We start from the raw sequence: 24,601 nt of genomic DNA on the forward strand, positions 1-24,601 counted from the left end.
TTTGTACTTCTTTGTGCAAACAACTGTACTTGGTGCTCCAGGGCTATAGATAGATATGTGATCCTTAACTTTGAAGGATGTGGTGTAGCTGAGGAGACGGTGCTCAGAGTGGCTTGGGACAGCACCAGAGATCAGCACGTAGAAGTGGCCTAGTTGAGGGAGCCAGTGGAGATGTTGATTCCCGGGCTCTCGGCAGCTATGTGAGCACCACACAAAGGCAATCATTTTCTGTGTTAAGATTTGAAAAAGCACTGCTCTAGATGCTTGATAGAAGTGTTCTGCTCAGAGAACACAGGATCCAGGCAGGGGTGTAAGAAGACCATGCAGGAGATGCAGTTCACGCTGGAGGGGCTGGACTTCAGCATAGGTGGGGGGGGGGTACTGGCCCACAGAGAGGGCAGACAGCATCAGGTGCAGAGGCTTGGAGATGTCAGTCTACTTGGGGTGGGAAGAACAGAACAGATTTTAAAGTTTTAAGGCAGAGCAGGGAGCCCTGTGAACACCCATGAAAATAATTTGGCCTTTCTCTTCAAATCAGTGGTCGGCTGATTGTGAAGTCTTTTGCCAGGGAATGGTTTGATCCAAGTGCTGTTTTAGGAACTAGAACCTAGGCCTGGGCATGCTGAGTAGGCTCCCAGCCATCCTGGAAGAATAAGCCCTGGTCTTGCTTCCTGGCTGGAGGTCTGTTTTCTTGGTGTACTTTCCCACCCCCTTCCTTTAGCAGGTAGTTGTAATACCTGAAACAGCTGCAGGGCTAGGGTTTAATCTCTTCACGGTTATGGTCAAAATATGATATGTGCTCTGTGGCTGTTGTCCATGTTGCTCAGCACACTTCAGGACCAGAGAGGGGGTGGGTACAAGTTTCTTTTATATAGTGAAAGACCCAGACGAAACTTAAAAGCTAACACTAATGATAGCATTAGACAAACTTAATAGAGGTTTGAATGAACTGCCAGCAAGCAAGCAGCAGTATTGCTGTTTTGGAAAGCTGAGTGTGTTGGGGTTTTGTTTACCTGAGGCTTTGTCTGTCACTTGGTTACCATCACATTTAGCTCCTTCCAGGCAGGGCTTGTAGGCTCAGTTTGCTGCAGTCTTCCCTTGCCTGGCTCGTTGATTAGGTCATATTTCCAGCACTGCATGCGGTTGCTGCTGGTTTTCAGGGGTTGGGCTCTAAGTTGGGCTCTAAGTGTAGCTACAGCGGTAGTTTGTTGAAGGGTAACTGTGAGATGCTGATTGGATCTGGGTGGGTGAGTGCACGCTTCAGTCTGTGAGTACTGAGTGTCTGGACCAGCTTTAGAAAACTGTGCTACTGGCCCCATTCTTGCTCTAACCTTCCACGTTCAGCTCGTGGGTGCAGTACCAGAGGCCCTGCCAACTGGGCCTCAGACTCTGGAGCTACATGGGACTCTAGCATCATGACCCATCATCAAGGACCCTTACAGTTTTCCAGTAAAATGACCTTGTCTGTGTGTATATTTCTCAACCCCTTCCCCTTTCCTTTTTTATTTTTTAATTAGTAGTAGTCCTGCTCTGGAATCTGTAATAAATTTCTATTACCATAGAGGAATTTGGCTAATTTTTTTTTCTTCCTGATTTCCTTAGAAATCCTAAGTAATGCACTGAAGAGAGGAGAGATCATTGCAAAGCAGGGAGGAGGTAGGAAACGCTTAGTTTTGATGTTTTGATTTTTAGAATAGGCCTGTGTTACCGGGGATAGTAGTGTAGTGGTGAAAGCATGGGCTCTAAAATAGACTGCCTGGGGTGGGGAACCATCTCTGGCTCCTCCTAGCTATGTGACATTTGGCAAGTTACTGAACTTCTCTGTTTTTCGTACTGTAAAATGGGGATATAATGGTACCTACCTCATAGGGTTGTTCTGTAGAGTAAATGAGTTATTGCATAAAAGAGGACCTACGTATGTGCTGTGTACACGTTAGCCATTGTCAAAATGTCCGTGTAATCTGGGGGCTTTCTTGTTTCTAGTACTACAAAATTGTAAATTGCTAAAAGTAAATATTTTACCTGATTATAAAAGTGTACACCACCTAATCATAGCATATGTTTACTATGTACACATGTACTCACAAAAATTCAGAACATTATGAAGAAAATAAATACCTGAAATCTCACTGCCCTGTGATGAATGCTGTAAATATTTTGGAATATATTCTCCCATTAATACACTTTTTTTAAGGGGTACCTAAAACTAAATGTACTTAATTCAGTCTGATTTTTTTTTTTTCCCTCATGGCTCTGAGCATCTTGGCATTTCCTTGGTAACTCCACTTGCTGGATTTATTTCTGTGGTGGGCTGATTCTAGAACTCCATGTGGGTACCGTTTCTTCCTAGTTCTCTGCTGCTATTGGCATCTGGAGTGTCACCCTCATTTTTGGTACTTTTGGGTATGCTACCCACCCTCTCTAGGTCTCTTACATTTTTTATAGTTTCTGAGATATTTCTGCTGTGAAAGCTTAATATTCTTAAAATTGTATTTATATTTTGCCACTTGGTGCACTGTTATTCAGCCAAGGAAACAGTCACCGAGAAGTGGCATGACTCGTGCAAGGTCACGGCTTTGGTCAGTTAGAGAATCAAAGAAACGGCTGAATTCCTCTTCTTGAATTTGCATCTTGGCCTGGGCTGCTTGATTCAGGAATGGGCTGGCTGAGGGCTCAGCTGCCCATTTTTCAGAGGCAGGTGGTGGTGGTCGTGAAGCTTGAGTGAGGGGGACCCTCGGGCTCTGCTTGTGGAAAAACTTGGTTGGCCAGTGGCCTTGGTGGTGGAGCCAGACCCTCCTTCTCCAGAATTGCAAGCATCACAGGGTCGGCTGTGCACTGCTGACCTGCCAGCGTGTGTCCAGCTGAACCATGACAGTGAGGGACTGATCCCAGGCCTCTTACTAAATCTACTCTGCAGTGCCATCAGATTTTTTTCCTCCAAAGCTAGCAAAGTTATACACGGCAAAGTCGGTTGGCGGTTTCCGTGACAGAATAAGGTTCCCTAGAAGTGGCTAGCTGTGTTCATTTGTATGTGAGGATCTGTATTGGTGTTGGTGTTTGTTTTCTTTATCTCTTCCTGATTACATGGCTGTGTAATAACTTACCTATGCCGTGGAGGTGCTAAGGAAATGCAGCCAGACTGGTTACCAGCAGGGCATTGTAGAGGGACAAGTTGGGAGAGGATAGAGGTTGTGAGCAATTTTAATTGTCCCCATTATAATCCATTATGTCGGGTGACCACCTGAGTGTGGGGTTTCTGTCCCTCGCGCTCCCCACCCCGCCCCAGAGCCTTCATCAATGTCTGGTGGTGGACAAACTGCAGGGTTCTCAAGGAGTTGATGCCTGTTGCTCACAAAGCTTGTCACAAGTATTAGCACTTTCAGAATAACATGGAAAACATTGTTGATCTAAGTCCTCGGGGTGGGTTTTTTCCCTCTTTAAATTTTATTATGGAAATTAACTGTGGCACAGAAGTAGGAAGAATGATGTACTCACTACCCAGCTTTAACAGTTGTCAACATTTGCAGGATATCTAATGATAACTTATTGTGGGACTTAAAATTTCTGAACCGTGGTTGAGCTTGTGAAGTGCCCAGGCCTCTGCACCCAGGGAACCCTCCTGGCATGGTGTGCACACAGATCCTCAAGTACCTGACATATGCCTGACACATTTTGTGTCTCTGTTTTAGGTGGAGGTGGAGGCAGTGTCCCTGGAATTGAGAGGATGGGCCCTGGCATTGACCGCATTGGGGGTGCCGGCATGGAGCGCATGGGTGCAGGCCTGGGCCACGGCATGGATCGTGTGGGCTCTGAGATTGAGCGCATGGGCCTGGTCATGGACCGCATGGGCTCAGTCGAGCGCATGGGCTCCGGCATCGAGCGCATGGGCCCGCTGGGCCTCGACCACATGGCCTCCAGCATCGAGCGCATGGGCCAGACCATGGAGCGCATCGGCTCTGGCGTGGAGCGCATGGGTGCCGGCATGGGCTTTGGCCTGGAGCGTATGGCCGCACCCATTGACCGTGTGGGCCAGACCATCGAGCGCATGGGCTCTGGCGTGGAGCGAATGGGCCCTGCCATCGAGCGCATGGGCCTGAGCATGGAGCGCATGGTGCCCGCAGGCATGGGGGCAGGCCTGGAGCGCATGGGCCCTGTGATGGATCGCATGGCCACCGGCCTGGAGCGCATGGGCGCCAACAACCTGGAGCGCATGGGCCTGGAGCGTATGGGCGCCAACAGCCTCGAGCGCATGGGCCTGGAGCGCATGGGCGCCAACAGCCTGGAGCGCATGGGTCCCGCCATGGGCCCGGCCCTGGGCGCTGGCATTGAGCGCATGGGCCTGGCCATGGGTGGTGGTGGCGGTGCCAGCTTTGACCGTGCCATCGAGATGGAGCGTGGCAACTTTGGAGGAAGCTTCGCAGGTTCCTTTGGTGGAGCCGGAGGCCATGCTCCTGGGGTGGCCAGGAAGGCCTGCCAGATATTTGTGAGAAATGTAAGTGGCTCTTCAGGAACTTCTCAGGGGTCGTATGCACAAGGGAGGAGGGGGCAGGAAGCCAGCAGGACCAAGTGGTAGCAGGTCAAAGTCAAGGAGAGCTGAGTAGCATGCAAGGGCCCTTTGCCACTTTCCCCGAAGTTTGGTGTTGGGAGAATGAGAGGGAATGTGAGAGCTCATGATACTTGTGCAGCAGAAATAGTGGGTTTTGTGAAATCCTAGGCTTCTCTGACTACTGGATGGAAAAGACAGTGATCTGAAGAACTTGAGTTTATTGAACTCTCAGCTTGATGAGCTGCTAAATGACATGGCATGACAGTTCGGGAGTGGGGGGGAAAGGCTGTATCTGAATTACCTTTACCAGATTGACCACCTTTAGCTGCTATTCAGTGGTTCTGTGGGCTGCTCACCACAGGCAGCTGTGTGTTCTGCTCCGTGCATGGTGCTCCCACAGACAGATGCAGACAGGAGGGAGTGAACTTGCTGTGCTAGTTTGGAACCTCACCTAGACAGACTCTTTGTTCTCTGCTGATTATCTCAGTGTGAAGGTCAGCCGGTTTCTCTGTGTAACAAGTTTTAAAGGCACTCTGAGACAATTGATGTTTGTGCATTAGGATTTGGTTGAATCACTCACCAGTCTCCTTTTTCTCCCTCAGCTCCCATTTGATTTTACATGGAAGATGCTAAAAGACAAGTTCAACGAATGTGGTAAGTATTTGAGAGGCTTTCTAGGTGCTTCCTTGTGTTGTGGCTTGTTGGTGCTGCATTGGAGTCAGGCAGCGAGGCTTCCATCCTAGTCTTCACAGACGCCTTCCGTGACTCTGGAGGATGGATGGGACTTGCCATTTTTCTGCCTGTGCAAATATTCAAGCAGGTTGTTGAGTTTCCTTTTATGTGTCAGATACTTTTTCACCTGTGTTCTCATTTCATCTTTGTTTTTCTCTTTTTTTCCCTCTTCCAGTTTTTGAATGGAGGTAGTGTTGTCCCCATTTTACAGAGTCAGGCCAAATCATGTTCCCAAGGTTACATGGCTTCTAAGTGACAAAGCTAAATAAAATAAATACATCTGAGACAAGGTTGTTTTCCACAATAGCACTATTGGTTTGCGCCTCAGAGAGCACTCGCCCAGCAGGTCCCTTGGGTGAGGTTTCACAGGCTCTGGGCACACAGTAGCTTGTGTGTGATGAAGCTAAGGGTCTCTGATTGAGGTTTCCTGGCACACCAGGCAGCCATTCTGGAAGGGTCACTTTGTGGCCAAAGAGAAGTTGTCTCCGGTTGAGGCCCTGCCCCTCACCCCTACCACCTCTTTTCTTTTAACCGTGTCAAGTTGGGCGCCCCAGCCCTAAGCCAGAGGTCTGGGTGGCTCCCTGGATCAAGGCTTCCTCGGTGTTTTCTCATTTCCTTTTGCTGCAGTGACTCAGATTTCACCACTATTGCTGCTTCTCCTAGTTCTTCTCTTGGGTCAACTGTTGAGCCATAGCCTGCCTTCTTGCCCTGTTCTTGTCCTCTTTCCACACTCCTTAGTTCCCAAGTTGTAGTGGATATTCTGAAAAGTCAAAATGGATCATGTCACTTCCCCCTGCCACAGATGCCTGGAGGTGTCCCTCTGCTGGCAAGAGAAAGCCCAAACTACGATCCCCTGTACGACTTAATGTCACCCTAAGCTGTTCTAGAACTTTCCTGTGAGAAGCCCTCCAGGATGTTGACCTCTTAAGCAGAGTTGATGGCCCTAGAATTGTGGGTGCCAGCACCGCTTACACTGTGTGTTCTTGGCCCTGTGTTTCTGTGGCTCTTCCCTTGTAGATTGTTTCCATGGTGCTTGACACATACCTGGATGCTTAACCGGAGCTTGAATGAATATGTGTAACCTGCTTGCCAGTTATTGCAAAGCTTGTATTTGGACAGCACAGAAATGTCCATGGTATTGGCATTGGCCTTGTAAATGCGGTGGAGCAGTGTATTAAAAGTGAAGCCTCTGTAAAATTTGCCTATAAAGCTGGCTTCACACAGCGTCTTTTTATAACTCTTGAGAGTAAAGGTGTGCATTTGAAGCCGCCAGGAATGCTCATGACGGGTCAGATTGTTGTCCCGTTGGCAGAAGAATGGCAACGTGGCTGAGGGCCATTGTAGCTGGGTTCCAGCCACTGTGTTCTGAGCATTCATGCGCCAGGCGTGAGGGCACTCTCCCTTTTGACTCTGTCGACCGAAATCCAACAGGTGATCTGGACTGAGTGGAGCTCAGACTGAGGCTGAGCTCTGGGTTTGCCTGATGAGTTGTGGTCTCTTCTTCCCTCCCTGTGCCCAGGCCACGTGCTGTATGCCGACATCAAGATGGAGAATGGGAAGTCCAAGGGGTGCGGTGTGGTTAAGTTTGAGTCGCCAGAGGTGGCTGAGAGAGCCTGCCGGATGATGAATGGGATGAAGCTGAGTGGCCGAGAGATTGATGTTCGAATCGATAGAAACGCTTAAGCAGTTGCCTTTTTTAAACATCGATACCAGACCTCTGAATTTGTATTTTTTCTTGTTAACCATTTTAATTTGTTGGCTGGATGTATAAAGATGTTTAAAAAATTCAGTTGCTTTTTGGGGTAATTTGAATTACTTTTTTAATGACTGGGGTTCCATTTGACTGTTTGCATTGAGATTGCAATGTGCGCAATTTTTTTTGTAGTTGTGGCATCTTGTTGACATCGAATATGACTTTGATAATAAATACCAGTTCCTGAAAGCTGCTTGCTTTTTGCGTGTGTGTTGTGGGGTAACTGCTCGAGTTTGGGGGAGCTAGAGCTGCTCAGTCTCCTTTCTACCCTTGGAGCTGTGGACCCTTGGGGTGGGAGGCCACACAGGCCCCAGCCACTTCAGAAAAGTCTCATTGTGGAAACGGAATCCTGAGTGGACCTCAATCCCCCAGGGCCGGTTAATGGTGCACTTGGCTGTCGGAGCCATCCTGTCTCCCCTGGTGCAGTTCTGTGGGGCACAGATGCTGTGTCAGGCTCGTTTCCAGTTAGACTTTTGTCTCAGTCTGCTCTGGCTGCTGTAACACACATTTGTTTCTCACAGTTTTGGAGGCTGGGAAGTCCAAGATCAAAGCGCTGGGAGATTCAGTGCCTGGTGAGGGCCCAGTCCTAGTTCGTGGATGACACCTTCTAGCTGTAACCTCACATGGCAGAAGGGGCCAGGGAACTTTCTCAGACCTCTTATTTTTTTAAAAAATAATTTTTTAGCTTTATTTGTTTGGCCATGCCGCGCGGCTTGTGGGACCTTAGTTCCCCCACCAGGGATTGAACCTGAGCCCTCAGCAGTGAAAGTGCGTGCAGAGTCCTAACCACTGGCCTGCCAGGGAACACTCTCAGATCTCTTTTGTAGGGGCACGAATCCCATTCATGAGGGCTCTGCCGCCACGACCTAATGCCCTCCCCAAAGGCCCCACCTCCTAGGACCATCACGTTGAGGGTTAGGTTTTCAACGCAGGAATTGTTTTTGGCAGCAAGGACACAAGTGCTCAGTCCATAGCAGCTTTTCTTTGCTAAAACAGACCAAGTAGGGTGAGAGTTTCTGAGCATATTTTGTCCTGTCAGAGGTTTAGGCTGAACTTGATACCTGGACTCTTATCAGAACTGGGTCACATTCCCCCCAAGATGTGGTCTCACACGTAGGTCCACTTGGGCTGTGTAGCCTGTGAGAAGCTGCAGCTGCTGCTTGTCACGTTGGATGTGGAGGGTCTTCACTCTGGCTGGCGGCTGACATGGGGTACCATCACAGGGACTCCCACCTCAAAGTCTAGCAAGGTGCCAGTTCCCTTGCTACTACCTTCCCCTGCCCTACTTTTCTCCTTTCTGGCCTTTATCCTTGAGGGGTGAGACCTTGGAGGAGGGGGTTGACCTCACAGATTCCCCCAAGTGTCTGATCATGGCTCCACTGTGTGGTGCCCATCAGGAGGGAAAGAAAAGACAAGAGGCAGGAATTGCTTTAAAAGAGGGGCTTTATGTGGTCTGTGTACGTGGTCAGATAGGAGCCTGGGCAGTTCTGTGACGGCCAAACTGGGATCCAGGGCTCCTTCGGTTAAGAGGTGGCTGGATTGGTGGGTTGTCCTGGGTCCCCACCCCTGTAGGCCTTATCGTCCCCCGGGGAATGGTTGATTATCCAGAGGATCTGCCGAGGAGGGGTGACTTCCAGTGACCCTTGCCCCATAAGCAGGTAGCCAGCAGCCCCTGGCGGAGTGGGATGGGACCTTAGCCCCTCCCAAGACACTGTAGTCCCTTCCAGTCCACCCGGAGCATCCACATACATACCCCAGGAACCGACGTCGTCATACACCTCTGTTTCCCTGGTTGAGAGCACAGTTAAGGTCAGTAAGGGTCACCCCACCCCTCGCCCCTAAATCCCCCACCCCATCAGGGCCAGCACTCACAGGGGCAGTAGAGCTGTTCTGGGCACGTAGCCATCTGCGAGGAGAGAGCGGGGGTGGGTGAGTTCTCCGCCCTCCCTGATGGTGGTCGTCTTCCCAGGGCTGCCCCTGCTGGGCTCACTCACACTTGCCCTTGGTGTCCCGGCACAGCATCTCCTCCTTGCTGGTGAACTCGATCACCTCCAGGATCTCCCCACGCCGAATCGCCAGGTGCTTGCCACCCCCGCGACGGGTCTTCGCGTTGGGGTCAATCATCATCCTTGTCTGAATCACAATCTCCCCCTCAAACTGGGGAGGAAGACATCAGAGCTTTTGGTCGTGCTGCCACCCTGAGGACCCCTGGCTTCTTTCTGAGGATGGAATTTGTGGGGCTTTGGTCAACTGGTGCTGAGCCCAGCCCTCCCAGGACTCTTGCTTTGCTTGGGGTTCACACCTTGAACTTCTTCCGGAACTCCCGCTCAGCTTTCTCTGCCTTCCGGATCTGCTTCAGAGACTTCAGGTCCGTGGGCGGCAACTGCTGTGGCTGGGGGCCCTTCTCCTTCCTGAGCCCCCGGGGAGTTGGGTGCTCGTGAGCAAGACGTGCTTCTCAGGGACCCCCTTTTACCGTCCTCCCAGAGCTCAGCTCCACCCTGCCCCACTCCCTTTGCCCTCTGGTACCTGGGCTCTTGGTCTTGTGGTGGCCTCCTGGGGGGTTTCTGGGTAGACAGCACTTCATCTGGGACAGTCAGAATGCTGAGTTAGGGCAGGGACTGTTGGTTCGGCCTCTGAATCTGGCGGCCTGCTCTTTCCCTTGTCAGTTCTCAGGACCTTGGTCCCCTCCCCACCCCGCTGCCCAGGCCTTTCTCATGAGTTGTGAGGTTTAGTGGATTGCCTTTCATTTTCTTAACTCCTGTCGCAGGCCAGGCATGGCAGAAACTGTTACCACTCATTTCAGCTGTCTCAGCTGTCATCCCAAGTTGCTTGCCGAGGAGGACGTAAGGGTTCAGAGAGGTAACGCTACCTGCCCCAGGTCACCCAGCTGTTAAATGGTAGAGGCAGGATTTCTCTGTAGGCTTTTGAGGTCATTTCACACCTGCCTCGTAGAGCAGGTGGGGTTCTGGGAATTGTGATGAGATTTGGGTCAAAAAATAAGGCGAAGAAAAATACTTCCTAGAAGCAAAAGAAGTCCGCCTCTGAGAAGGGGCTGTTGGGCTGGGGCTCTTGCCTGGCCTGGCTGATGATGAGACTGGACTGTGAGGGGTCTCCCAGGTGAGGACTGACTACCCAGCAAATGACCAGCTTTCCAGGTAAGAGCCCTGCTGGCCAAGGGTGTGGCTTACAGTGAGAGCCTTGTGAACACAAGGTGAGTGAAGGATCCAGAACCTGAAGCCCCCAGCTTTTTGCAGTCCTCTCTGAATGACTTGAAGTGCTGCTCTGGACATTTCTAGGCCAGCAGACCCTTCCGTCAAGCTGCCCGAGGGGCATATGCATGGTGCCCTTCCACCCCTTCAGACACTGAGTTTGCCTCCAGCCTCAGCTGGGTGGTGCTCGGGTAACGGTGCCACCCAGAGGCTGCCCAGGCTGGAGATGGTCACCCGGCTGGGAGGAGTCTTGACTTCACCCCAGGGCCCCTACAGACCTGCCGCAGCCAGAGAGCGCAGCCCTGGGCATGGCAGTGCGGGGCGGACCCTGGTGCCCTGTGTCCCCGACTCCCTGGCAGTGTGATCCTGAGCACGCTACCCTCAGCTCCTGAGAAAGAGCTGGGCCCGGCCCCTCCAGAGGAGCCCCCAGCTGTGCAGGGAGCCTCTAGTGGAGCCGCCACTGCCCTGAGTGAGGCAGAGAGTGGGAGGGGGGAGCCCAGAGTCCTTCCAACTGGGGACAGACTTGAGAAGGGCAGAGCTGCCTTTGGGACAATCAGTGAGCCCCACTCAGTGTCTCGAGAAGGGGGAGATCTGGGGAAGCATGAGGTATCGGCTCGGAACCTTGAAGAATGACTGGCGGTTGTCCAGTGGCTGGGACGGTGAGCAGAGGGAGGGAAGTGTCTGGTCTACTTGGGGTTGGGGAAGGGGAAGCGGTGGGCCATGCCTGCGGAGCTGCTGGAAGTGGAGTGGCCAGAGGTGCTCCCTCCCCACGTCCACATCCCCAAGAGCGGCCCCCCAGACCCAAGCCACAGAGCCTAACTGGAGCGGAAGCAGGAGGGGCCCTGTCAGGAAGCTCTGTGCTAACAGGGGTGTTGCAAGCAGCCCTTGGGGAAAGCCCAGGAGAAGCAGAAGGGGCTGGGGAAGGAGTAACAGCTGTATAGGCAGCAGACTTCGGAGGGTGGGCTGGTGAGGAGGGAGCGGTAGCTGGGGATCCCAAAGGCACCTCTGATGAAACGTTCCCCTGCAGGAGACCCTTCCAAAGACAGGGCAGGGAAGCAGCCTGGGAGCCTAGGGTCTGGGCTTCTGTGTATAGGCTGTGCGACCTGGGGCAAGTCACTTCTCGTGTCCTCAAGCTTCCACTCCTGTAAAATGGGCAGGACACTGCCTCGGGGGTGGTGGGCTGTGCACATTCGGTGAAGTGCTGGCATGGGAGCCTTGGTGTTTTCACATGGGGCTGGTGAGTGCATCATCCCCGAGCTGGGCCTGCTTGGCCTTCATCCTGCTCTCCAGGAGCAGAGGTGTGGAAGGGAGAGAAGAAGGGTCCTTGGAAACCCAGAGCACAGAGAGAGAGAGAGTTGCCTGGGACTGCAGACCTGGAGGGTCGGCCACACTGTCTCCAGCCCCTGCCTCTGAGTTCAGGCCCAAGTCCTGCCTGGACATCCCTCAGGCACCCCCAACACCATGGGTCCCTTACTCAGGTGCAGGCTCAACATTTGGGCCTCATCCCTGTCATGAGCTCGCTTGCTCTCGTCCCTGGTGATGCACCACCAAGTCCTCTTGCTGCTTTGTACCTGATTCTTCCACTGCTCTCCATGTCTTCTGCCACCACCCTGGCCCACACCCCTGCCCTGGCCACACCCTGGTCAGGCTGCTGGCCTCTGGGCCGCCCTTACTCACATTGTTCCACCCACCAGGAGCTGGCGTGACCTTTCTGAAAGGCTCCTCCTCCTCTCTGCTTCCTCCCCTGGCGCTGCTTTCAATCCATCAGGGATATGGATTGCCACTTGGCCTCACACTAGCAACATGGCAGAACACACCCTCGTGACAAATGTTCCGCAGGTGCCTTGGCAGACTGGTCTGGCTGAGGGCCCGGCCCCGTCACCAACAAACCTCTGCCCTTGGGGCTGGGTCTGGAGTCGTCTGTGGGCTCCACGTCATCGTACAGCTCGTAGATCTCATCTGGGTTCCTGCGGGGATACCTGAGATGAGGGCCTCTTTCGATCCCGTGACCCACGCCTGCACCCCCTGACTCCCCACACTCACTGTGGAGTGTCTTCAGGCTGTCGAGGCCGGAAGTCGGCAGAAGAGCTCCTCCGCAGAGCTGTGGAGAGATGAGAACAGGAGGGAGGGAGGCGGGCACTGTGGGGGAGCCTCCACCCCCTCCTTTCTGCCTGGGCCGCCCTCACCCACCTGTGCCTGCTGCCAAGGTCCTCCGAAATCTCTGGACGTCCCTGGGGCCTGGGGGCAGTGGGGGCTTGGCTGGAGGGGCGCCCAGGCTGCTGACAGGAGGGAGAGGCCTCCGCCGGGGTGGGTGGCCAGGTTTGAGGCCCAGCCTCGAGCCTCCACCGCGAGTGAGGGCTCCAGATCTCTGCTGCCTGGCTCCAAACCCTGGGCTGAGTGGGAACCTAGGGCTGGAGCCTGCAACGGCAGTGGGCAGTGAGCTCTCTGAACGGGAGCCAGGGAGTGGAGGCCTTCTAGGGAGGTCACCGAAGAACTCAGCCTGCGGGTGCTTCCTGGGCAGAGATCTGGGCTTGGGCTGCGAGGACTTGCAGGGCGGCCCCTGCCCCTCGGGCTGCAGAAACTCCTTGGGGAGCAGGCTGCACTTGGGCCCCGAGGACGTCCTGGGGAGGTCACCACACTCAGGCCGCGGGGACTTCTCGGGGAGGTCACTCAGCGGAGGCTGTGGCATCTTTCCAGGGACTGTACTGAAGTTGGGCTGTGAGGAGTGAGACTGGGGCTCACTGGACTCGGGCTTTGAAGGGGGCATCGGGGGGACCTCAGTGGACTCGGGCTGCGGCAGGGACTTCTCAGGGAGACCACCAACCCCAAGCTGCGGGGGCTTCTTGGGAACGGTACTGAACTTGGGCTGGGGGGGCTTCAGGGTGGCCTCATTGGACTCAGGCTGCTGGGACTTCCTGGGGAAAGCACCGAACTTGGGCCCTATGGGGGGCCTGGGGGCGTGGCTGAGCTCAGGCTGCAGGGGTTTACTGGGGAATGGAGTGGCCTTGAGCTGTGGGACCTTGGAGAGTTCACTGAACTCAAGTTTGCAGGGCTTCTTGGGCAGATCAGTGAACTCGGGCTGGGGGGGCTTCTTGGGATGCTCGCCTAGCTCAGGCTGTGGAAACTTTTTGAGGAGTTTGTTGAACTCGGGCTTTGGGGATATTTTGGGGAGTTTGCCGGTCTCGGGCTGAGAGGCCTGGAACTTTGCTTGAAGGCTCCGAAAGTCCTGATGACTCCCCTAGGGGACACGGAGTCAGGCAGGGACTCAGACACATGCGGGTGGTGGAGAGACGGACGTGGGACAGGCAAACATGGTCATGGACACGCACCCCCTTCCCCTGGCTCCTGTTCAGTTAGCTCCTCTCCCCCACCTTCTGCCCTTGGCCGCCATCTCTGTTGGCCATAGACTCCCACGTTCTTGTGTCTCCAGCCTCCCTGCGAGTCCCAGGCTCTCCTAGACTACCACACCCTCTGACCTCGCCACTCGGGACCAGGATGTGCACCCAGCCTCACCCCACTCTGGACCCGAGCTCCTGGGGCCCCTGGGGCCTGCTGCTCCCATAGCCCACCCCACCCCCTCAGACAGGGGAGCATCCTCGAGCTCCTCCTCCCCACCCCGCTCCATGCCCCCAGGCCCTTCTTTTCTCATTTCAAAATACATCCGAAATCCAACCACTTCTCACCGCCTGCACCACTGTCCTGGCCCAGAGGAGCCCGTCCGGGGAAGGCAGCATCCCCTGTTGCCTGGATCATTTAATAGGCTCCTCCTTGGTCTCCTGACCCCCCCACCCCAACCCCGCGCCCCCATCCCTGGTCAGTCCTCTCGCAGCAGCTGGAGGAGGCCTGTTAACCCTCAGTAGGTTTGTGCACCTCTGCTCAAAATCTGGCCGTGTTCCTTCATTTCCCCACAGTAGAAGCTAAAGATCTCATGAGGGACTTCCCTGGCGGTCCAGTGGCCAAGACTCTGCACTCCCAACACAGGGGGCCCAGGTTCGATCCCTGGTCAGGGAACTAGATCCTGCGTGCCACAACTAAAGATCCCGCATGCCGCAAAGAAGACCCAGTGCAGCCAAATAAATTAAAAAAAAAAAAAATCTCACAAAGGCCCTGAACGGTAGATTCGACCTCTCCTACCCAGTCACCTCCTTGGCCTCCCCTTCTCCCATCTCCTGCCCTCTGCCTGGGACACTCTTCCCACCGCATGGCTCTCCTTCTCCTCTTCCAGGTCTCTGCTCCCATATTTCTTATTAGAGAGGCCTTCCTCCCAGACCACCCTAATTAAAAAAAGAAGATTGGATTCCCCCTTCCCAGGATTCTCTATCCTCACCAACCTGCCTGATGTTTCTCTTAGTACCTGCCACCTTGTATCATTCTATTTATTTTACTTAATACTTGTTTTTTTGGGGGGCGGGGTGGCGGTGGCCATGCCTCACGGCATGTGGGATCTTAGTTCCCCGACCAGGGATTGAACCTACGCCCCCTGCATTGGAAGCGCAGAGTCTTAACCACTGGACCGCCAGGGAGGTTCCAATACTTGTTTTATAAATGTGTCTTGACTATTTGTGGGACTTTTTTTTGTTTTGGTCTCTCTCCTCCTCCTTTCCCCAGCCCCTGTGGACCGTCAGCACCCTGAGGGCAGCAGCTTGTCTTGTGCATTGCTGTCCTCCCAGTGCCTGGCCTGTGCTAAGATGCTCAGTAATTCTTTGTTGAAATAAAGAATGTACAGGACACAGAGACAGGCATATGCGCGGTCTGACCATCACGTTCTCACACAGACGCACGTGGAGAGACACTGAGAGACCTGGAGGCAAACCTGAGGGCAGGGCCCCACAGTCCCAGACACCCGACTGATGGTCAGGGATGCCCACCAGCACCGGCAGGCAGGCCCCCGAGCGTGGGCACGCGCACCAGCCCTGGCACAGGAAGTCCGTCCCAGGTACGGTCTCGACCAGCCCCACATCCTTGGTCACGGACACAGGAGATGCACAAGTAGGCCAGGCCTGCTCTGACCTACAAGTCACCCCAGAGGTGGCCCTGCCACAGCTCCCAGGCCTGGCTTCACCTGGGGTCGAGGAGACCGGGGAGGGGAAGGGTACGACCTCGGGGACTTTGCCCCCGCCTGTGCCTCACTCTGCCCTGATCCACAGAACAAGGAAAGGTGCCGGGGCCTGAGACGCCTCCGTGGAAGCCCCCCTACCTGGTGGGTTGGGGCAAGGCTCCCAGGTGACCCCGGGGGCCAGAGAAGCCGGGGTCAGCAGGTCAGGCCTTGGGGCACTGCTGGGGTGAGGGGTGGGCAGCGTGCGCGTGACCCGCTTTGTCGCCCCCAGGGAGGCCCTGCCCCTCACCCTGGCTGCCTGTTACCGGGTTGCTATTCATGGGGGGAGGGAGGGGGGGTCGTCTGGGCAGGGCCACCCGTCCCCCTTCTATTCGCAGCCTCAGCCTCTGCTACAGGCCCCTCGGGAGCCTGAGCTGTCCCAGAGGTGGGTCCTGGCTGCCTCCTACCTCTGGGTGTTTGTGTCCGTCACAACCCTGAAAACCTGCCTGCCCCTCTGCCGCCCCGCTCTTGGAATGTGCCTTCCAGTTTCCACCCGTGGCATCCCTTGCCTCTGGCCAGTGGGGGGGCTCTCCCAGGGCTTGGGGGCTCACTCACCATGGCTGCAGGCGGGTGACGGGCCACAGGGTGAGTGGGACCTGAGCCAGGGCTGCTGCCTTCAGGAAGTGACTGTAGCTTCTGCTCCACGGGCCCCACGGGGTGGGGTCTACCGGCCAGGCGGGGAGGGCAGAGGAGGAAGGGGAGGAGGGGGGACAGCCCCAGCCTGTCTTCAGGTCCTGCTGGGAGCTTCTTGAATTCCTGTCCTGCACTGCGCTTTGTGCATCATTTCTCAGCAGACACCCAACGGTCACTCATTTCTCGACTCTGCCGGCCCCCCTCTCCCACCCCCTGCCCCGCTGTGTGCTGACCTCCGGACTCCAGGAAGGACTCATGCCAGGCCCTGAGGACCTCCTGCCGACAGAGGCAGGCCAAGGCCAACTCCTCCCAGGGCCTCTGCGGGAGGGGAGTGGTAGTTCTCAGCGGGGAAGGGGCACGGCCAGTTCTGGGCCATGAGACCCCAGGAGTCGAGCGAGCCTGAGGGGTGAGGCCCTCCTGCTGTCTCTTGTTGCCTCAGTCCGCCTTCCTCATTTCAACACTTCCCTGTAGCCTGATTTCCAGCTCTGAGCAGGACTTAGGACTTCCCTGTTACAGGGGCAGACGTTAACACGGGCCGAGGGCCCAGGTGGGATGGCACGTTTGGTGGTGGGTGGGTGGGGAGTGTCCAAGGCTCCCAGAAGACAAGAAAAGGAGGAAAATGGGGACAGCTGGGAGGCCAGCAGAGAGGGGGTGAAGGTGGTAGGCAAGATCAGAGCTGTGAGGGTGCAGCGTGCGAGGCCTGGCCAGACAACGGAGACCCTGATGGCAGGGCTCGGTCCCCAGGAGGTCAGTGACCTCGGGCTCATAGAGAAAGGGAGAAAACACCCAGTGGGAGAGTGCAGAGCCCCGATTCTCAGTTCGGCTATGCCACCGGGATCCTTTGAGGAGTTCACAGAAAGACCGAAGCTCCTGGAGATTCTAACTTAATTGGTCTGGGGTGTGGCCTGAGCCCGGGGATTTCTTACACACCCTCAGGGGGATTCTAGTGTGCAGCTGAGGAGCACTGGTGCCCACAAGTCACCCTGAGACCCCGAGAAAGTGTGGGTTGTGCCTCGGGTCTGAGGTGGGGCCTCAGATTCTGAAACATCCCAGGTGATGCCCATACTGCTGGTCCAAGGATCACACCAAGAGTAGCAAAGATGTATTGAAGTTTCCAGAAAGATCCACATGAGACAGGGACCGAGGCTGGGCATTGCATTCCCAGCAGGAGCCCTTCACTCGCCTCTGCCATGAAGGCCACATACAGCAGTCGGCAATGACTCTGCCTGTGCCTGCTCTTAAGAGCACAGCTTGGGGATTCTGGAGCCTCTGTGCCTGTGCATCCCTGTCCTTGAACGGACAGACATGCACTCTGGGTCACATTTCCAGATGTGGGTCCGCCTCCGAGTAGGAGGCTGGGGATGCTGACGAGGTCTGGGTACTGGAGCGGCTCAGCCTGTTCAACGTGAGCCTGCAGTCTCAGGCCAACCTGCCCCCTCCGGGGCGGCTGTGTAAGGTGGGTGCCTGCTTGGACGCGCCGGCCCTTCATTCATTCTCCCTTCAGACCGACACTCTTGGGCGCCCTCTGCTGGGCGGAACCGGGGCCCTAAGAGGACTCAGCTTTCAGGCATCCTGGAGTTGGGGTGGGGTGGAGGGACCCTCTGTGGGGCTCCCAGCTTGGTTGGCCAGAGGGAGGTCAGGGGCTGCAGGAGCCCAAAAGGGTCAGCGGGAGCAGCAAGACTTCCCAGGCGAGCAGACAAACGTTGGATGGGAGTTGGGAGGGGGTGAGGGTAGGGGGCAGTTTTCAGAGTGACTCAACTCCCTAGGCCTCAGGGCAATTTCAGCTTGCTCCAGAGGGCAGCGAGGGGCCCAGGGAGGACTGTGGACCCACTGTACCCATGGGAGGGGCTGTTGCATCTTTGTGGGTGATGCGGTTGGGGGGGGCACCTGGACCAAGATACCTGGGTCTCTCTGGGAAGGTCCTGACAGACTGGGAAGTGGCACTGCCTAGATTCGGGGGTGCCTGAATGAGGGGCTTGATGGGGAAAACTCCAGGGGCGGGGGACCGTGGTACCCTGGAGATGGAACACCAAGCCCTGAAGATGCAAGAAGGGGTGGGCCTAGAGCCATATTCCCAAGGGTGTCTAGGGGCCTTGTGAGTGCAGGAAAAGGGGAGAGCGCCCTTTGGGCCTCGCTGCCTGGGTTTTCTCATCAGTGGTAACTGTGCCCCGCTTCTGGGGTGGTGCAGAATCGGTGACTTGGAACCGGGCCCGGCTAGAGTCAGGGCTCAGTCAGCTTACCCTCCTAGCCTCACCTTCTCTATCTGTAAAGTGGGCCCTTTGACCCACCTCCTGCCCAGGCTCCTGAGAGGGTCCCAGGCAGCCGGCCACAGGTTTGGTGGTTGGAGTGATGTCAACCACCTGCGAACATTTCCCAAGCTCCCTCCCTCTCTCCCCATCCCTCTTTTGAATCCTAACAAGAACTCCACGGGCTTCCCTGGTGGCACAGTGGTTGAGAGTCCGCCTGCCGATGCAGGGGACACGGGTTCGTGCCCCGGTCCGGGAAGGTCCCACATGCTGCGGAGCGGCTGGGCCCATGAGCTGTGGCCGCTGAGCCTGAGCTTCCGGAGCCTGCGCTCCGCAACGGGAGAGGCCACAGCAGTGAGAGGCCCGCGTACCGCAAAAAAAAAAAAAAAAAAAAAAAGAACTCCAAAGGATGAGTATTCATGACACTCATTTTAAGGAGTAAGAAAGTGAGATGCAGAGAGGTTGAGTCTTCCCCAGGATCACCCAGCTGTGCTTCCAAGGCTTTCTGGTTGAGAAGCGGCAAGGGAGCTCACAGGGGGCCTGAGCCCCAGGGTTCCCTGACAGCCCATCTGGCCCTACAGCGGGTGCTGAGTGACAGCCGCTTCAGTGGGGGCCTGGAGGTGCTGGCGGAGTGGACACCTGGCCTGAGCAACCTGCGACTCAGCTGCAACCCCATCAAGGACACTGGAGCCCTGAAGCCCCTTGTAAGGCTGAGGGCAGTGGGGCAGGCAGGCGGGCAGGCCGGCTCCTGGGTCCAGGTGGGACAGGTCCAAAGGGTGCCCAGATCTCCCTGTTGCCCTTCCCAGGAGAAGCTGAAGGGCCTTCAGAACTTGGAGCTGTTCAACTTCGAGGAGTCACAGCAGCTGCGCTAACGGGAGCAGGATTTTGAGTCGTTACCTGAACTTGGCTACCTGGATGGCTTCGATGCTGGGGACCCTGCTCAACTCTGAGACTGAGGCCAACATGCTGGGGGATGAAGATTCTGAGGAGGACTTGGGGGAGGATGGTAAGGAGGGCAAGGGAAAGATGGGAGGCTGGTGAGTGAGGGGTGTGAGGCCTGGGGACTCCACCCAGGGGGTGACTAATGTCTTGCTGGCTGCAGATAGAGGACAACTCTGACGATTTGGAAGATGGAGGAGATAAGGAGTGAAACAGGGTGGGGTGGGGCTGGGGACCTGGTCCTTGGGTTCTTGCTCACAGGATGCCTATGTTCCCCAGGAGGAAGAGGAGAGAGATGCTGAGTGTGGTCCTGACACGAGGAGGTGGAGAGGTTCAAGATGGGGCCTTGTGGGCTACTAGGAGAACAGGATCTTCATCCAGAGAGCTGAAGGGAGCTGTGGGGAGCGGTGGGGGTACTAGGCAGGGGAGGAGCACGATAGGAAGAGTTCCCTGTTTCCAGAGGTGTTCAGACTGGGGGGAAGGGCGGGGGGGGTGGTTGCCTCTGGTGCTCCAGAATGGGGGCGGGTGGGATTGAAGCCTGGGCTGGAAGGGAGCAAGATGCAGGAAGTAAAGCCGGCCCCGAGGGGTGGCTGCCAGCAATGCGTGGGACTTCCATACCCTGGAGGCTTGACCCTCAGGGTTCTGGTGACAGCAATGTGGGACCAGATTTTGAACTCTAGCCCCAGCCTGACTTCCCAGGAAGGAAAGGAAGAAGAGGACCTATATGGGGTAGAGGTGAGAAGGGAGGAAGCCCAGGTTCTCCAGGGCTGGCCTTGACCCACCCTCCTCCTCAGAGCTGGGGCAGGGGGAGGAGGGGAAGTGGGCAGCCGAAGACAGTGAGGAGGATGACGATGAGGCCTGAGCTCCCGCCTGCCAGAGTGCCCAGCCCTGGGGGCCCTGGCACCTCCCTTCTACTGCTGGGACTGCCCCACCACCCTGTCACCTCCCTGAGAGTCCGTGCTGGCCTCAGGACCTGGGGGGCTCCAGCTGGGCAGGCGCTCCTGACTCCTGGAAGTTTTTAAATAAAACTGGCAAACTTCCGTCTCATCTGGTTTCTGGAAGTGGTGGGACAGGACAGAGGACCACCTACAGCTGTCCCACTGTTGAGGTTGACAGGGGAGGTGGGACACAGGTGGGCTGTGAGGGGGAGGCCTGCCCCCTTCCGAGGTGAGAGCGCCCCAGGACTGCACTGGAGGGGCATGGGACCCAGACACAGCACAGGCTGGCTCATCTGCCTCCTTTATTGTCCCGCCACCCCGCCCATCGCAGGCCCCCCTAAAATTACAAAACTACCCACAGCCCACCCGCAACGCGGCGTGGTTCACAGCAGCGAGAAAACCGGACACTCCCCCTCTGACAGCAGCGGCGACACCTTGGGTGCCAGCGGGGCCGGGTCTGGGTGGAGCAGAGGAGGGGGCGCCTGAGCCTCAGCCCCGCCCCTCGCCTCAGGGCCCCCGCCCTCCCCACCCGCGCGCTCCCGGGCCTTACCCGCCGGCGCGTCGGGGCGCGGCTGCCCGGGCGCCGGCGCCGCGGGGGCGATGGGGCGGTGGTCCTCCAGGTGTAGGGTCATGGCGGGCCGCGAGGCCGTGGAGAAGGCGCACTGCATGCACGAGTAGCGGCCGCGCGTGTGCTCCCACACGATGCGGCTCGGGGCCGCGTGCCCTGCGGGCAGGCGGGACCCCGTCAGCCCCGGGCCCTGGGTGAGGGCGAGGACCGGGGCGAGGGCGGGTCGGACCTTTCTCCCCGCCTCCCCCTCATCTCCCAGGCGCCGGGCTGTGGAACGGCTGATCCGTTTCTCCCGGGCGTTTCCCCATGTATTTGGGGGCAGCAAACTTGACTTATCCGCGTTCCCCTCTCCCATCCTCTAAACCAACGTAGGGGGAAGGACTCGGGAACCGGGTGAGAGTTTTACACGGAAACGCCGGCGCAGATAAAGAGCAGGGGCCGTAATTTTTTAAGGCAAAATCCTGTATTTCGGGGGTGACATTTCTGGCCACCTGGGAAGGGGCTGGGCACCGCTGCCTCCCAGTATCCCCTATGCCCCTCAGGGCGCAGGAGAGAAATCCCCTCCACCCTCCCCGGTGATCACCTGCACGCACCTGAGGGCGTATCGGAGCCGCCCTGGGGTCTTCGCGGGCTGCCGCCGGCACCTGCGGTAAATGAGCGGGTCAAGGTCAGAAGTCAGAGGGAGCCCAGCCCACCCTTCAGGCGGCCCTACCCCCACACTCACCTTGGCTCTTTTTCCAGACTGCGGCGCTGGAGGCAGGCGGCCCGGGAGCGGCGGCCAGAAAGGGGCGCGGGCGTGGGGGGCTTAGGCCAAAAGGCGCGGGGTTCAAGTAGGGCAGGAAGGGCCCAGTGGGGGCAGGGGCAGGGGTCGTGAACGGCTCGAGCAGCGGGAACTGTAGCCCAGGCGCCAACGCAGGGTCGGACTCCGGGGGGCGCTCGGGGGCTGGTGGCTCCTTGTCGAGGGCGGGGGGTGGCGGCGGGGCTGGGCTCTGCGCATGCTCGGCGCAAACATGCAGGTGCTTGAAGAGGGAGCGGTGCGTGCGGAAGCGCAAGAGGCAGTTCTCACACCTGGGGGCGGCACAGGGCTGGGCTGAGTCTCCTGGGGGACAAGGGAGGGGCCTATCCGTAATAACCTGAGGAGCCGCCGCTCGAGGGTGGTAAGGGAGCCTGGGCCCAAACAACAGATCCCCCATCTGCGGGGGAGGAATTTGCCCTAAGCGTCCCCCTACTGTGGTCCCGACCCTTCCGGACCCCTCCAGGTCGGAGCCCTGGGAAGATGAGGAAGGAAATCTCAATTGTGACTTAGGTGATCGCTTTTCCTCTTGGGAGGTAGAGGGCTGGGCGGAGCCGCGCCAAGTATGTCCCCCCGCCCAAACCCCTTCCGAGCCTCGCCCTCAGGGTCCCTAGAACTTGCTCTAGCGACAGTGTCTCTTCTGGGCAGGTTAAGGGCAAGGCTTGCCCTAGTTCACGCCCACTTCCTCGACCCAACCCCCTGGACTAGGAAGGGAGAAAAGCCCGGACCCCAGGTAGTGGCTGTCAAATCAGTGGTGGGGGGAGCTGCCTGGTCACCGAGCGCCAGCAGAGGTGGGGGTGGACAGGGTCTCACTTGAAGTAGCGATTGGGTTTGTAGTGCAGCCTGCCGTGTGCCACCAGTTCCTGCATGTTGGGGAAAGTCTCGGTGCAGCTCAGGGCGGAACAGCGGAAGAGCTTGCCTGGCAGGGCAGGGATGAAGGACAGAGGAGTGGAGAGGGGTGGCCAGTCGGCTCTGCCTGCCTCCCGCCCTAACCTGCCTCCCCACCACCTACCCTGGCCCTACCTTCCAGGGACTGTGTGGGTGGGCAGTGGGTACGCAGATGCTGTGCCAGGTCTCGAACGCTGGGGAAACTGAGGCAGCAGCCAGGGCTGGAGCAGGGTATCTGCTTCCCTGCAGGACGCACAGAAGCGGGGGGAGGGGGGTGTCACCGTCCCTTCTCCATCCACACCGTCTAGGGCTCTACCCCAGAGAGGCATGTATGGGGTTGCAATTACCCTATGGTCTCTTACTGGGGCCTTCACCCTCTGCCTCCAACAGAGGGTTGGGGCTGAGTTGGCCTGGCGCACAGCCTGGCATACACCTGGGGCTCATTAAGTGGTGATTCCCTCTAGATGGGCCCCAAGGCTGGGGATACTCTGTATTCTTCACTTCTATCGTTCCAGGCCTGTGATCCCCCAGAAGGCCCCATCACAGGTCACCTGGTGGTGGGCGTCGTCTGGGAGGCCGCAGGTCCTCACTGGTTCCGGAGACAGTGCTGGTCAGGCCAAGGCCGGGTCCAGGGCCAGCATGGCCACTGTCTGGGGCTGGGGAGGCACCCTGCTGGGTCCCTCCAAGCCCTCCACGTTCCCACACTGGGGGTGTGGCTGCCTGGTCAGAGCCTGGCTCCTCCCCCATGGAAGAGGAGGTGGCTACAGCAGCCACAGCTGGGGACACCTCCTTGTCGGTCTCACTGGAGCTGGGCTCTGCAGTGCCCGGCATGTCTGGGCTGGGACCCGAGGTTTCCTCCTCCTGGTGGAAGGAAGAGGTGGGGAGAACCCCTCTGGGCCCAGGGTCTGCCTGGGCCAGCCAGGGGAACTCCTCCACCCCGCCAAGACCACTGGGCATTCCTGAAGCAGCAGATGCCCCGGAGACGTCACCCAGTCAGCCCCCATCCTAAGGAGTGGCAGGGGGTGAGGGTGGATTGAGCTCCTGCCTCCTGTGTCCCCATCCTCTGGGAGGGAGCTTGGAGGTGTTCCAAATGTAGAAAGGGGTACCTTTCTAAGAATCACCTATATGAAAGAAGCATGCCTTTGACCCTAACTTGGAAAGGTGGGAGGCGCCCTACAAGGCAGGGGCGCGGCCCATAGGGAGTGGGCGGGGTAAAGGCGGGGCTCTGAACCGGGCGCGGATAGGAACATGCTGGAGGGGCCAGAAGTGGCCGAGTGGGTTGTTCGAGGACGGAGATATATCTACCAGCCGGGCTCGAGCTGTGCAGGCGAACTGGAAGTGCTGGGGCCCCGGCCGTATGAAGATCTGGGGCGGTGCCCGAGCCCTGTGGGCGTGGCCCAGTCGAAACCAGGCCCGGAAGTAGGGGGTAGGGTGCTCCCCGAGTGACAGCCAGCGGCGGGCGAGTGCCCGGATGTGGGGGCGGGGTCGGCCGGAGGCTACGTGCGCTACAGGGCCGCTCCCCGCCAGTCCCCGCTGGTTCGCCGCGTCCGCGTCCCCGGCGCCGCGCTCACCATCCTCGGCCTGGTTCTGCCTCTTGTTCCCGCGGCTCCGGCGGCTCCAGCTAAGGCTGCGGTGACTCCTTCGGTGGCCGCAGGCTCGCGCTCACGTCGGCGCCATTTTTCGCCTCCCAGCTCTCGCGAGAACGGAGGCGGGGGCTTGTGCACAGTGCTCCGCGAAGAGGCGGGGCCTGAGATCCGGGACTGTCCTGGACAGCGGAGCATGCGCCATGGCGGATTTGCAAGCGGAGGGCAGTCATAGGGTGCAAAGAATCTGCAGGCAGAGATCTAGGATTAAAATCTTCCCGGGCCTCTGTGTTCTCCTCTGCAAAATGAGCATCTTCATCCTCTCCAGTTCCGTCACCGTACCTCGAAAGGGGATAAACAGCGGTTCTCTTTTTTGAAGAGTTCGTGTTTAGAGGGCCTCCTCTTTGGAGGGAAATTGGCAGTGGCCGTCAAAATTTTCAATGCACTTAGTTCTGACGTTGGAACGGGTCTTCTGAGATAGCCAAGGGCGGGAAGCAAGCCAACTGTCCGTCCTCGGGACACCCGGAACAGGTGTAGCCTAAGGATGGAGAGGTGCGTGTTTTCAGGAGGATGGATGGAGAGCCTTGGGTATACCGGCGTAGAATGAGTCACCTATCCTACCTACGTTTCTTTTTCTTTTTTTTTTTAATACAGTCTCACTAAGTCTCACTACATCTC

The 24,601-nt window shown here is 57.2% G+C and overlaps 3 protein-coding genes across 4 annotated transcripts in view; 1 reads left to right on the forward strand and 2 right to left on the reverse strand.

The window, feature by feature from the left end:
- HNRNPM (heterogeneous nuclear ribonucleoprotein M) overlaps window positions 1-7,220 on the forward strand; it is a 39,805-nt gene extending 32,585 nt beyond the window's left edge. For both annotated transcript variants that reach the window (XM_079703447.1, XM_079703448.1), the window contains 4 exons: window positions 1,603-1,656; window positions 3,690-4,492; window positions 5,149-5,200; window positions 6,798-7,220. In XM_079703447.1, coding sequence (XP_079559573.1) covers window positions 1,603-1,656; window positions 3,690-4,492; window positions 5,149-5,200; window positions 6,798-6,961 — 1,073 coding nt within the window. In that variant the 3' untranslated portion in view covers window positions 6,962-7,220. The remainder of the gene's footprint in view (window positions 1-1,602; window positions 1,657-3,689; window positions 4,493-5,148; window positions 5,201-6,797) is intronic.
- A 1,386-nt stretch (window positions 7,221-8,606) lies between these two features.
- Window positions 8,607-16,344, reverse strand: PRAM1 (PML-RARA regulated adaptor molecule 1; the record flags this gene model as incomplete). The annotated part of the gene is given in 13 exon segments (XM_079701483.1): window positions 8,607-8,644; window positions 8,785-8,819; window positions 8,904-8,937; window positions 9,026-9,188; window positions 9,334-9,442; window positions 9,558-9,615; window positions 12,131-12,207; window positions 12,284-12,341; window positions 12,431-13,478; window positions 15,891-15,992; window positions 15,994-15,999; window positions 16,003-16,056; window positions 16,273-16,344. Coding segments are annotated over 13 exon segments (1,854 nt in total).
- A 4,029-nt stretch (window positions 16,345-20,373) lies between these two features.
- ZNF414 (zinc finger protein 414) lies at window positions 20,374-23,297 on the reverse strand (the record flags this gene model as incomplete). The annotated part of the gene is made up of 7 exons (XM_079702587.1): window positions 20,374-20,548; window positions 20,642-20,815; window positions 21,253-21,303; window positions 21,384-21,727; window positions 22,266-22,371; window positions 22,476-22,583; window positions 22,892-23,297. The coding sequence occupies 7 exons, from the start codon at window positions 23,295-23,297 to the stop codon at window positions 20,475-20,477; spliced, it is 1,263 nt and encodes a 420-aa protein (XP_079558713.1). The 3' UTR covers window positions 20,374-20,474.
- Between the last annotated feature and the right edge of the window lie 1,304 nt (window positions 23,298-24,601).

This window comes from Hyperoodon ampullatus, assembly GCF_949752795.1.
Source record: "Hyperoodon ampullatus genome assembly, chromosome: 4".
Lineage (NCBI taxonomy): Eukaryota > Metazoa > Chordata > Mammalia > Artiodactyla > Ziphiidae > Hyperoodon > Hyperoodon ampullatus.